Raw genomic sequence first — 13,678 nt, forward strand, 5'->3', positions numbered from 1 at the left:
GTAAAGGAATCCTGGCGAGGACCCTGGCATATAGGCATATATTCCTAGTAATTAAAGCCAAAGTTAGTTGAAAGTGTTGAGAGGGTGAAGTGCCAAACAAGCTCTTGCCACAGGGAAAGCTTTGCTCTGACAGCAGGATGAAGGGACGATTTCACACTTTACGTCAGGGGGGTCCAATCCTGGTCCTCGAGGGCCACAATCTAAATGATCAGGATCGTTATCAGGCTTCTGCAGAGCTTGATGAAGAGCTGATCATTTGAATCAGGTGTGTTGGAAACATCTAAAACATGCAGGATTGTGGCCCTCGAGGACCAGGACTGCCCACCCCTGCTTTACATCAACGTTTGTGGCCACACCAACATTTTTTTTAGGATTGGGAAACACCTCAATCACTTCTTCTCCCAAAGCACCCCAAGACACACCATGCAACAGATAAGCAACATCTGTAAAGAATAGAAGAGCATAGAGACAAACACAATACATGTAGAAAAACACCACATAAATGGAATTGTCTTTGGCTTTAGTTCTGTTTTAGTCCACCTGATACTCACTAGGACGGATAGTTGTTGCATGTGTAGGTCTGTCTGGCTGAATGTCGGTGTGAAGACATCCTTCCTGTTCTCTGAACCCTCAGGTATGAAGAGTGTAAAGAGAAACTAGTGCCATTTTTGAAGAAGGTGGGCTTCAACCCGAAGAAAGACATCCACTTCATGCCGTGCTCCGGGCTGACAGGAGCCAACCTGAAGGAGCCCACTGACATGTGCTCCTGGTATACGTAAGTGTTCCTCGCAGCAGCTCCTTATTATCACTATATAACGTGTATAGAAAGGAAAGTTCTTGTTTATTTATCCTCTCCAATGTCTGTCCCTGTTTTAATGTCATTACAGAGGTCTACCATTCATTCCACACTTGGACAGTTTGCCAAATTTCAACAGATCAAGCGATGGCCCTGTCAGATTGCCTATTGTAGACAAATACAAGGTAAGAGTCTGTTTGTTTACCCTCTGCTTCATTGTGCTTTATTGTCCAAGTCTGCTTGTAAAATACTGATTGTTGACAAGGATATCCTTTCCAAACACCATATTCATGTGGTTTCGTGTCATTTAAGGTCGAACACCGAAGCTTATCTTGGATTAATGCAAACTAAGTTCACCTGCTCTCTAACACACTGCCGATCCTTCTCATTATCAGGACATGGGAACTGTGATTCTGGGCAAACTGGAGTCGGGCTCCATCAGTAAAGCACAGCAGCTGGTCATGATGCCAAACAGGGTAAGATCGACGTCGGCTTCCATCAGCTGGAAAGATAGTGTTTTGAATGAATGCCTGTTCTAGCCTGGACAGTGTGTACGCACACTGGTAGGAGTTGAATTCTGCAGGACTGTTACTTATTTTAACTGTCTTCAGTGGCATTGTCTCTATTGTGCTCTGTGAATCACTGTCAGCTGGATACACCTTCATCTAGTGTCTCATACCTTGTTTCCTGTCTGGTCTCGCAGCATGTGGTGGAGGTGTTGAGTCTTCTCTCAGATGACGTGGAGACGGATGACGCTGGGCCCGGTGAGAACCTCAAGCTGCGACTGAAGGGCATCGAGGAGGAGGAGATCTTACCAGGCTTCATCCTGTGTAACGCTGAAAACCTCTGTCATTCAGGACGTACTTTTGACGCCCAGGTGAGCTCACACAGCAGCGTAAGGTTAAACTGAGACTTACATTGTGCATCACTCGAACATCTGAGTGACAGAACAATAAAGGAAAACGTTTTTAAGTGACGTTGGCGTGCGTGACAGCCATGCAAATGTAGAATTCTGCACTGAAACCCACCAGTGTGATAGGGTCAAGGTTCACTGGTTGATATTCCAACTAGACTGGAAGCCGTTCAAGGTCCCGTCCCGTTTAGAGGACCGTGGAGTCCAGCTGAGCCAAATACAAGGCCTCACTCAATGACGTGGGGAATTTTGCAGCCGTAGCCTCCATTAACGTGAGAAAATGTTGGTTGGATGTGCCGTCCGCTGATCAACGTCGCTTCGTTTCCACAGATTGTCATCATCGAACACAAGTCCATCATCTGTCCAGGTTACAACGCGGTCCTTCACATTCACACCTGCATCGAAGAAGTCCAAATCACAGTAAGAATTAATACTAACTTATCTGTTGTCCTTTTTAAGCAGGACACGTAGTCTCACATTCAAACCTGCCGTGGAAAATGACTTATTGAAAAACAGGCACAGTGTTTGGTTAAAAGAAAAAAAAATGTGTCCAAATGCACTATTTGTCATGCTTTTGGTTTAATAGATGTTCCTCTTGCTCAGCTGACAACCACGATAGAACAACAATCTAATCATACATGAGTGATGCTATGTGAGAGTGGTAATTAGTTCCATTGCATCCCTGCGTGCTGACACTCTGCCGTTCTTCCCCCCCGCAGGCCTTAATCTGTCTCGTAGACAAGAAATCAGGAGAGAAGAGTAAGACACGACCACGATTTGTCAAACAGGACCAGGTCTGCATCGCCCGTCTGCGCACAGCAGGAACCATTTGCCTCGAGACCTTTAAAGATTTTCCTCAGATGGGACGGTTTACTTTACGGGACGAAGGTAGGGCGCCCACATGTGTACCTGCTGGCGATGCAACATTTGTTATTCACGCTGAACTAGACGATACATCAAGTTACGTATAATCCAATAACAGACTAATAGCAGCTGGTCAAAGTGTCCAAACAGCCCAGTTTATCTCTGGTATCTTAAACTGTGAAACTGAAAGTTCAGGATGTAACAAAATATGAGATCAACTTTATTGATCCCTCATCGGGGAGGTTAACAAAATCTTTACCTGCTGCTGATAAACTGAGTCTGAAGAGAACAAAAGTATAAAGACTGACCTTCTGTTCAAACCTCATTCTGTGTCCAGGATCATTAAAAGTTAAATCCTCATTAATGGAGTCACCACTGATGCTCCAGGTCGGCAATAAACTAAGAAGAAATCATCCTAAACAGCTGGTACATATTTCTAGTGTTACAAAAACAGCTGAAACTTCTGCAGAGTAATCTCTACTCATATCTTTACCTTTGTGTTGCGCCTCCACACCTTCAATTTGCCCTCTTCTGATAATCTGTATAAATATCAATATATCTGCACCCTCAGTAATCTTGTAAATGATTCTAGTTTTATGGTTCTTATTGAAATTTAACTTTAATTCTTCACTCAATATTTCTTGCTTCTGTTTTGCATTATTACAGTTCTATTTTTATCTTGTACTTTGTACCTTACTCTACATTTATTGTTGCACCAACTCACCAGAACAAATCCATCGTATTGTGTAGACCATACCTGAATATAAATCTGATTCTGATCTTCATATTAGAATATAACTTCCTGACCCATTTTCAGTCACACATTTTCCATTTGAGCCAATCAAACACTGACCATGTTTTCCACCTCTGTAAGTACGTCAACACTTCAGACAATGAAACGATGGTTCATTCCATCAGCTACTAAGCACATATTTTTTTTGCCAACTTCAGATTAATCCCGTATCATACAGTACAGTATTCTGATTATACCAGACAATCTCTATGACACAGTTATGAACAGATAATCTCTACTTCCTACATTTTATGATGAGATACATGTAGCAGTTTCTTACGGCTAATATGCAAAAAAATGCAAGTATGATCAAATATAAAAAGATGTGGTTAGCCCAGACTGTTCTGCAACAAAACAAACAGAAAAAACAAGATCCAGCATTCATGACAGGCCCGTACAATGATTAAGTGTTCAAAATTAAAAGTAGTAAAATGACCCTGAAATCGTTGTCGTTGTGTTAAACTGAACCTGCAAACCTGTGTGCTTTGATAAGTTCGTAAAATCAGATCCAAAATCACAAAGTGCTTTAAAACAATAATAAAACAAGGAAAACAACAATTATAATAAAGGTAATAAATAGTTAAAACAGGGGAGCAACAGCTACAATACAGTGCATCAAAAACAATACATAAAATAGTACATTTTATTCATAAAGCGCTTTTCCAAATGCTCAAAGGCGCTGCACAGTGAATAAAAACAAGAAGAAATGAAAACGGCGAAAGCAAAAAGCATTCAGTGCATTTAAAAACAATCACAGATTAAAAGCCTTTTTGTGGAGGTGAGTGATGTGAAGGTGGACAGGTTCAGGCAGTTACGGATGTTTGCTGGTGAGGAATTCCAGAGGGTGGGGGCGGCAATAAATACAATACAATACAATAAAGCAACTACAGGTCAGCCAAAAGTCTGTCTGGATAAAATGCCTTATAAAAGCTTCACGAGTCGAGATAAAGGATTCAGAAAGATTTGGCGCTAAAGCCGCTCAAAGGCAGAGAAGTGACAGCTTTGTGTTTGTGTCTATCAGGTAAGACCATCGCCATCGGCAAGGTGCTGAAGCTGGTCGCCGAGCGGGACTGAAGCGGACGGAAACTCTCTGGGAGTCCTGGTGAGAAGGAACAGGCGGAGCTTCTTGGTCATAACCCGCCCACACTGTTATTAGCGGCGACGGCACGTCCCTGTCACGCCCCTCTTCTGTGTGCCGAAGATCAGCTTCAGAAAAAAACAAAAAAACTCATGTGAAAAAGAAAAAACCTGTTTTTAAGCAAATGACAAACCAAGATGATGTCCACACGAGTCAGCTTTCTCATATTGAGAGCTCAGCTATGCCTCCACCTGTCCCCACCTCCCTACTCTGGTCTACTCATCAGTACATGATTCTTTTTTTTTTTCTTCTTTTTTTTTTTTTTTTTTTTCCAAAGTAATTTTTTTTTCCCCTTGCTTACATAAATGACGATGACAAAAGGCAGAAGTTATATCTGTAAACAGATGTGGACCAGGATTTTGCTTGGAGTATAAAAAATGATTTTCAGAAGTAACTTGCAAAAAAAAAGAAACCGTTTGAAAGAACTTAACCAGTTGAAACCAAATGTTTATCTTGGGTGTACATGTTTCCCTTTGCTTTTACCCAGTTTTTGGTTTCTCATGTGGCGTTCTGGCAGCGTGCTCGAACGTGTTCAAATGTTATTAAATCAAACAACTATGACAATAAAATAATAAATTGGGGAAAACAAAGTGTGTCCGTTGTCTGAGCGCATTCGAGGCTTATACTTAACAGGTAATGAGTTTTTGGCTCAGCATAGGAAACTGATGGTATTCACGTATACATGCAGCTCTCACTTTAAAAGTTCTCTTGGCACAGATGTTTTCTGAAAGTACTGTTTAATAAATGCATGATTCATTTGTAGTACAGCATTTTGACAGCCTTGGACCAAGTGCAGGACTGAAGAAGTGTCTGTGAAGATTCTCAGTCATCCAGGTCGTGGTTATTCTCGTAGATTAATCGCAGCAGCTTGAGTTCTTTGAAGACGTTCCACCTCTCATCCAAGAGGCTTCATAACTTCTGACCGACTAGTTGGGAGTTCCAGATACTGATATCCTGAAGGAGTCATTAGCACCTGAGTTTCGGTTTCAGTTGGGGGTTTGTTGCTCCTCCTTCTCGTTAGGTGAGTCGTTAGTGTTCCCCTTGCCACAGTGGGGTTCATTAGGGCCTTCTGTGGCTCGGTCTGAATGTGGTTTCATCTTCCTGGGGAGAGTTCCTAGAATTGAGTTGTAAACAGGTGAGAGGTGATGCCTCAGACCTCCACCTCTGCTGATGGATGGTCTGTCTGCTTGTGTTGTCACAACTAGCTCACCTCCACCATTTCTATTACACATGTAACAGATCGCACATTGTCTTTGATTTGAAAAATACAATTTGAGAATGTCGCCAACAAAGACTTTAGCAGCGTAGCATTTTGAACTCTGATGGTGGTTTAGTTGGACAACGATCAGGCTCCACAGCAGCTACTTCAGAACTCCTCGTCCATTCTTGGTTCCAGTTTTGAGTCATTATCTAGTTGAGCCGTGGCTGTGAAAGAGCTTTAACTATGAGCAGGATGCATGGATTTGAGTCCCTTCATTACAGCCTCGTGACACAAGCGGTCCTCCTCCACGCTGTACGTTGGGGACGCTCCTCTTTCACAGCTCGGTCGTTCCGTTTTAAATCATCACATTTTCAGAACCGTTTCTGCTGCTGATGTCTGATTTATCTAAAAATGTTATCGCATCAAATTTATAAAGGAAATTGTAGATTGATGGATTCAGTACTTTTTTTAAAAATGCCTTTCGACCCACTTTCAGCATGTTGTTACACACTGAAATATGTTGAACTACAATATCTCAGCAATTATTAGATCCATCCATCCATCATCTATACACCACTTAATCCTCACCAGGGAGGCTGGAGTCTATCCCAGCTGACTCAGGGTGAAGGCAGGAGACACCCTGGACAGGTTGGAATTATTAGATGAAAACCAGAATTTTTCACTGTTAATTCTCATCATGCCGTTGATCCAGAATCTGCAATATTGAACAATATTGGTTGAAATATGGAAGAAAAAAAAACTGTTAAAGCCAGCAGGAAAATGAAAAAAAATGAGAATGCCAAAGTAAACTAGTGATCATTTCTGAACAAAGTGCAGTTACATGTCACAATAGTGGGCTGCAAGGTGGATCAGTGGCTAGCACTGTTGCTTCGCTGCTAGAAGGTCGCCGGTTCGTGTCCCGGTGAGGACACCTGGGATCTTTCTGTGTGGAGTCTCCATGTTCTCCCCGTGGTATGTATTGTTGTCATTGTAAAGTGTATGGACAGTATAACAACCTATGCGTCTTAATGTCAAGGTTTTGGTTTTAAAAGGTTTAAGTGTATGATTCATGTTTAGTTGTGGATTTAGCTGAAGTTCTCGTACAGACCCTTTGATTGTTAAAGTAAAGTTAACCATGAGTTCTTAGGTTATCATTTATCATCTGTTGGTTCATTTAATGTAAATGAATCTTTAGCAGCCAAGGTTTAATATGAGTTAGCTAAGGGTCGAAAAGCTCAAAGTTTGAGGTCAACCAGAGAAGATGTTTACACCCCTACAAGGCTTTTGTCTCTCCAAAGATGACCTCAGGTGTCCTACAAGGTGTGGACACTCTGCCACAAGGTTTAAACTTACAATCTGTTCATGACGAGCCAACAGGAAAAGAGTTTGTCCACTATAAGAGCTGCTACATCGGCGGATAGAAGAGTGAGGTCTCCCTGCTGCAACTTTCAGTTTCTATATTGTTGACAAAAAGTACATTTACAGACAATCCATTAGAGCGCTTGTTTCCCATTTGAGTGTAGAACCCAGGAGGGTAAAATATCCCCGACAGGATGAAACCTGCTCTGAACATCTTTGGACACAAACAATGAAGCTGCAGCCAAAAGAGAGAAACTTCTTTTTCCACCTTCATGTCAGGATGTCAAGTCTCTCTTCTTACTCAGCTGGGTTTGTAACTCAAAAACACTGATGCAAAGCTGTTGCAGTGTTTTTTATTTATTTCTCTGGAGGCCACATGTTGTTGTTGTTGTTTACAGTAAATCACATGCTGGGTCTCAGTGGTGCACTAAACTACATTAAATACACATGTTGGCACTCTAACCACCATCTAACCACGAGGCCTTCAGCTTTATGTCATATTATCATGTTTCTATGACAGGATTATAGTTCTGACCCGCTTCACTGCTGATATGAGCAGAGCTGTCAATCACTCTGAGGACCAATAGGAAGCCGCAGCAGCAGCCAGGTGAAGCTCTTGGCCCCGCCCCCCTCGGCTCCCCGCCCCTCCGGTGAGGACCCGAGCGGGACTCACCTGTTCGCTCACCGGGAAGTAGGCAGCTGTCGTCGAGACTGTCGGCGTCTCCTCGGGCCACATGGAGCGGGACTACCGGGGCCTGGGTCGCTGCGTGTGCTGCTTCTGGCTGGCGGTGGCCTTCGACGCGGTGGGGCTGGGGGTGCTGCTCATCGGGGTGTTCGTCAACATCTTCTTCTACGACCTGCTCATCTACGCGGGCGCCATCATCATCTTCCTCAGCCTGATCTGGTGGGTGTTCTGGTACTCGGGCAACATCGAGGTGGCCCCGGCCGAGCTGGAGGACGATGTGGGGCTGCTGAAGAAGAACAAGGGCGCTCTGGGCGGCATCACCGGCGCGGTGCGGCGCATCGGCAGCCGCGTGTCCGGCAGCATCCGGACTTCGCTGCGCAGGAACGGAGGGCCGTCGGGCAGCCGGAGGTCGGCGGCGGCGGCGGCGGCGAGGCCACCGGCGGGGTCACCGGCGGCCCCGCAGGCGGAGCAGGTGGTCGTTGCCATGGCGACGATGGCCCCGCAGGAGAACGCATCGCACGCGGCTGTCTCCTGTGACGTGGGGATGCCGCACACCGCGACAGAGACCTCACCTGCGTGACGAGGCCCACAGGTGAGGCCTGGTGCTGGAGCAAACACACAGATGGGTTTAGAGTAGACTTGGATGGATGTGGAGCTCACACATGTCACTCATCAATCAGTCAGACTTTATTTATATGGAACTGTTTACACAAAGAATAGAATAAAACTTTATTGTCCATCAAGGTGGAAAATTGTTTCACCAACACAGAAGATCAGCACCACATGCAGACACAGCAACAGGTTGCCTACAATAGACCAATACAATGGAATAAAACAGTAAAAGTAGTTCATGTGGGCTGTTCTAAGTGTGTCCTTCACCTCATCACTGCATATGTTTAGTTTAGTTTAGTTTAGTTTATCTCAAACTGTTTCTATGAAGAGTTCATTTGCACAAACAGATAACTCCATCTTCACAAACCTTCAGTAAACCCTCTTTTCCATCGTCAACCTGAGATAATATCAATCAAACTTAAGTTATCTTTATTTTTGTCATTTCTACTGAGTCAAATCCACTTTTTGATTTCTGAAAATCTGCAAAAATGGAGTTTTCTTTTTTACAAATGAACTCTTCATACATATATGTAACACAGAATAACCCATGCATATATAATACATAAACATTATTGAGAATTCAAGTGCAAAACTCAGTAAAAGAGGGAAAAAAAGCAGAAAACAATAACTACCATAAGGACATTACAGGCGTCCCTATCATGGCCTCCTCACTGCTGACTTCAGTTTCTACTAAAGAAATCACATTTTTATTATGTGTTTTGAGTTTTTATTAATACTGACAACTGTAAAGGGATTAAAAAACTATTTGTGAAAACCCATCAGAATCTCCCTTTACAGCACGGGGTTCACAATAGTCAGATAGAAACAAAAACTAAACACAAATCATTTCCATTTTCATTCATATGTTGTTGATGTAGTCATAAAATGACAGTGAAGTTTATTTTATTGCATTTATGTGTGTGTGATACTGAATTAGTGCAAAGCATGATAAAACATGAATAATTAATGCTGTGGCCATGAAATGAAATCCTTCATCTTCATTTTAAGGGCTTTCACTCTCTTCAGTGGTCCTCGTTAAGTTCACTATAAAAGAGAAGAACCATGTAAAAAGAATTCTGCTTTGTGAAGCCGTTTTCCTGACTGAGTGTCACCTTGTTTCTGTGGGTTTCATGTAGTTTAAATGCGGAACTAGTAAAACTTCCTGTAGCTCTGACAATAAAATCCTCTTATCACTGGATAATCATTAACAAGCGTTCACTGAAAGACAAGCCCTCAGTTTAACCTTCATTTAAAAATGCTACACAAAGGTCGTGAAAGAGCGTCAAGAAGCTTTGCTACCTTTTTGTTTTAATGCATCAAAGTTATGTTCCATTTTTAACGTATTTAAACCAACATCCGTCATTTACATAACGACTAAACATTCATTGACTTTCAGGATTTTAACCCATCATGTGCTCTGTTGTTTGTATTCATGGCAAGGTTTGAAAAATAGCTCACATTTGGGGTCTTAAAAACAAATTTCTTCGTCAAAAAACAAGCCTAAGAAATGTTGCATAACAAATCCACATCAGTCCTCGTCATAGTTACCAAATATTAATTAGTTTTCAGGATTATATCTGGGCTGCAAGGTGGCTCAGTGGTTAGCACCGTTGCAGCTAGAAGGTCACCGGTTCGTGTCCCAGTGAGGACACCCGGGATCCTTCTGTGTGGAGTCTCCATGTTCTCCCCGTGCAGCGTGGGTTCTCTCCGGGTTCTCCGGCTTCCTCCCACACAGTCCAAAAACATGCTGAGGTTAATTGGTGATTCTAAATTGTCCGTAGGTGTGAATGTGAGTGTGTTTGGTTGTCTGTCTCTAAGTGTAGCCCTGTGATAGACTGGTGACCTGTCCAGGGTGTCTCCTGCCTTCACCCTGAGTCAGCTGGGATAGACTCCAGCCCCCCATGACCCTAGTGAGGATTAAGCGGTGTATAGATAATGGATGGATGGACGGATGTTGGAAATCATGGAAAATGATCATTTGTCAGCCAAGACTCCACGATGAAAGCCTCACAAAGAATGCATGGCTTCACGATGTGATGAGTTGGGTTCAATGGGAACATTTTTGTCTTTAAGGTCCTGATGTGTAAACAGTGTGTTATGGATGCAGTGCAGAAGCTGAAGTCAAAATTCCCAGTAACATACACACCAATTTTTTTGCCATATGCATTAGCGAGGCCAAAATTAAAAGTGAAAAGGACAAAAAAATCTTGATCACCTCAATCATCCCTGAAAACCTTCATCATCCACAGACTGACTTTCTGACACATCAGCTCAAAAACATGCGTCTCCGCTCTCTGCACAAGCCTAAATGACGATCTCTCATGTCTGTTTTTCCCCCACAGAGACATTAGTTCCATGAAGCACACAACTGAGGAGGATCAGGCCTACAAAACTACCTTTTGTCGCCTCCAGTCGACGCTAAACTTCTTCACTGTTTGTGTTTTAATGAGAAATTATTATTGTGATTTTATCGTGTGTTGTACTGTTGCAGAAACGTGTGCCACCAGAAACTCAATCTGACTGATTTATATTTGTACTTGTATTGCACAGCTTGAATAATTGTAAATAAAGATTTTAATTTTGAATCACGTAATTTGAATTTGTATTTATTAAATTGAAGCATTCTTCCTATAAACTTGAAATTGAATTCTGTTATTTTAATCCTCGATAAAAATTCAACTCTCTACATTTGGTCTCATCATATGATTCAAATTCAAATTTTTATTTCACTTATTGCAGGTGAGCAATACAAATTCAAATAGAAATCATTTGGATTCAGTTTCTGGCACAGATCTTTTGCCCATATGTTGTTGCCCAACTGTTGTTGAACCTTGAAGACTAAGAATGTTTTGTTTTTCTTTATTTTTTTTCTAATACTGTCAGAGTTCTGGCAGCATGGATCCAATACGCAGCTGCAATTTTAAGCCATAATTGTCTCAGTTCATAATGTGACGCAAACACAAAATCCACCGCTGTAGTAAATGAACTATGAATGGTGTCAACATGGACCTAACCAAGGCAGGTTTTTTTAATTACAATGAAGTAGAAGAACATAACGGCTGATAATGACAATAGCTCCACCTGAACTAAAATGTTTGAACCCACCTGCCTCTAAATTCTGAACCAAAACTTGACTGAAAATGTGTGATTGCACTTTTTATCCTTATAAATGTGGTACTATGAGAAAGAAGAGCTACATTTCCTTACGTATTAAATCAACAGACTGTGAAAATGAACAATGTCTTGATTTCAAAGTTCTAGCCGCTGATATTTTTTACTCATTTTGACTGTTTTAATTAGTTTAGTGGTGTTTTGTGTGAGTGTCTTACCTCTGTACAGGATAACTATACTCTCAGGTGTCTTGATCTCAGTAACAAAGCATCACTGGATTAAACGCAACCAGATCACGTCATGACGCAGCGTTGGCATGTTGCAACCCGCTCGTGATGCATTCAAGTGAACGGATATTAAATCATCCATGAATTTAAGAAGTTGCTCCATCCACCTGTGCACACCTGAAACAGGGAAGAAACATTTGGCAGCTCTTTGGTGTTTTATTCTTGATCATTCTCCACCAGAAGTCCTCCAACTGTGTATGTTGTTGGACTTCCATCGGCGTGCAGGCAACAGATAAACAGCCGAAAAACGAACCCTTTGATGGTGTGACAGTGTGGGGTAAAGGTTTAATCACATTTTGTTGTTGTTGTTGTTTTTGGTTTATGGAAAGATCATGGTCGAGGACATAATATGTATGTTGTTAAGGTCAGAGGACGTCTGTTGTCATGGTTGCATGGTTAAAGCTCAGTGTTTTGTCAACCTATCCATCTACCCCAACATCCTCCCTTGTGCCTGAGCTTTTCCTTTGCAGGGTGGTTGGGGGAGGTTTATTGCCCCAATTAATACATTATTCCTGGCTCTACCCAGCTCAGGTGTCCATCTTAGAGTTTTTTGTAAAATTAAATTATTGATGTAAATATGCAGAATGAAGTAAATCACTGATGGGTGTTACTGTGAGGCTAACGATGACCGTACAGGTTTGTCAAGCATAAACTACACCACCATCCAAACAATGTGTGATTATTTTTGATGAATGAAATAAAAATCCATTGATTTAAAACTTGACTTCCTTTTGTCTGAGTATAGTGAGCCAAGAAAAAACAAATCAGCACGGTACAGCTGGACACACCTGTCAGGTAGTAAATGAAGCAGAAGCAGCTACTGCTGTGATAACAGCAGTAAATGTGTTGGAAGCAGACTACCAGCTCAGCTCACGGATTCTTAAGTCTGTTATCATTATTCCTGTGATTAGTTGCGTATTAAGTGGGATTTACTGATCCTTTTGGACACACTTTCTGCAGCAGCCATCCAGGGGGAAACAGAACGAATGTGAGCTGGGTACTGATACTGCTGTGGACTAACAGCAGGTGTAGCAACTGGTGTCCACGTTCCCACCCACGGTGATAACAAGCCTCCGTGTCTAACCTTTGGAACCAGCTGACTTTATGATACTGCTGGTTTTTCTGACTAATGCTGTATATTGCTCTCATTCTTTCTGCCTGCATTCGTTCTCTAACCCCAGCTCCAGATCCATAAAATCCCCTCCCTTCAGTCTGTAATGAGTGAACGAATGAACAGGATACTGTGGCTCACTGCAGGTATTGATTGGAAATAACTGTCAGAACATCATTTTGCAAACTACATGAAATGCTGTATGATGCTGAAGCTGCTCTTGTAAAGTCAAGCAGATGGCAGAAGGGTGGAAACCCCTAAAATAAAACAGAACATCAACATTGTTTTGAGGAAAACTTGTCCTTTTAAAAACTGTCTGCTCTGAAAACAGCCCTATCCATCAGTTTTCCTCTCAGTACCACCTATAATAGTCTAAGTCTGTAGTAGATCCATCCATCCGTTATCTATACACCGCTTAAACCCCACTAGGGTTGCGGGTTCCCAGCTGACTCAGGATGAAGGCAGGAACCCTGGACAGGTCACCAGTCTATCACAGGGCTACACTTAGAGACAGACAACCAAGCACACTCACATTCACACCTAAAGACAATTTAGAATCACCAATTAACCTCAACATGTTTTTGGACTGTGTGGGAGGAAGCCGGAGAACCCGGAGAGAACCCACGCTGCACGGAGAGAACGTCCAAACTCCACGTAGAAAGATTCCGGGTGTCCTCACCGGGACGTGAACTGACAACCTTCTAACCACTGCCAACTTCTGGTTTAAATTGTTTATTACCTTTTCTCCATTTCATTTCTTTAAAAATGTGCTGTTTGATTTGAATTTCAAATAAAACCAATATTACCA

At 42.3% G+C, this 13,678-nt stretch overlaps 2 protein-coding genes across 2 annotated transcripts in view; both read left to right on the forward strand.

The window, feature by feature from the left end:
- Window positions 1-5,094, forward strand: part of gspt1l (G1 to S phase transition 1, like) — a 15,805-nt gene extending 10,711 nt beyond the window's left edge. Inside the window, exons 7-13 of the mRNA XM_008293281.1 lie at window positions 635-775; window positions 888-981; window positions 1,192-1,272; window positions 1,500-1,673; window positions 2,040-2,129; window positions 2,429-2,597; window positions 4,388-5,094. Coding sequence (XP_008291503.1) covers window positions 635-775; window positions 888-981; window positions 1,192-1,272; window positions 1,500-1,673; window positions 2,040-2,129; window positions 2,429-2,597; window positions 4,388-4,440 — 802 coding nt within the window. The 3' untranslated portion in view covers window positions 4,441-5,094. The remainder of the gene's footprint in view (window positions 1-634; window positions 776-887; window positions 982-1,191; window positions 1,273-1,499; window positions 1,674-2,039; window positions 2,130-2,428; window positions 2,598-4,387) is intronic.
- A 2,704-nt stretch (window positions 5,095-7,798) lies between these two features.
- Window positions 7,799-11,077, forward strand: LOC103365751 (transmembrane protein 238). Its single transcript, XM_008293282.1, has 2 exons — window positions 7,799-8,341; window positions 10,704-11,077. The coding sequence occupies exon 1, from the start codon at window positions 7,799-7,801 to the stop codon at window positions 8,327-8,329; it is 531 nt and encodes a 176-aa protein (XP_008291504.1). The 3' UTR covers window positions 8,330-8,341; window positions 10,704-11,077.
- Window positions 11,078-13,678: the final 2,601 nt, after the last annotated feature.

This window comes from Stegastes partitus, unplaced genomic scaffold (genome assembly GCF_000690725.1).
Source record: "Stegastes partitus isolate 25-593 unplaced genomic scaffold, Stegastes_partitus-1.0.2 Scaffold869, whole genome shotgun sequence".
Taxonomy (NCBI): Eukaryota; Metazoa; Chordata; class Actinopteri; family Pomacentridae; genus Stegastes; species Stegastes partitus.

Coding starts and splice junctions, on each gene's coding strand:
- LOC103365751 (XM_008293282.1), top strand. CDS start 7,799: ATGGAGCGGGACTACCGGGGCCTGGGTCGCTGCGTGTGCTGCTTCTGG.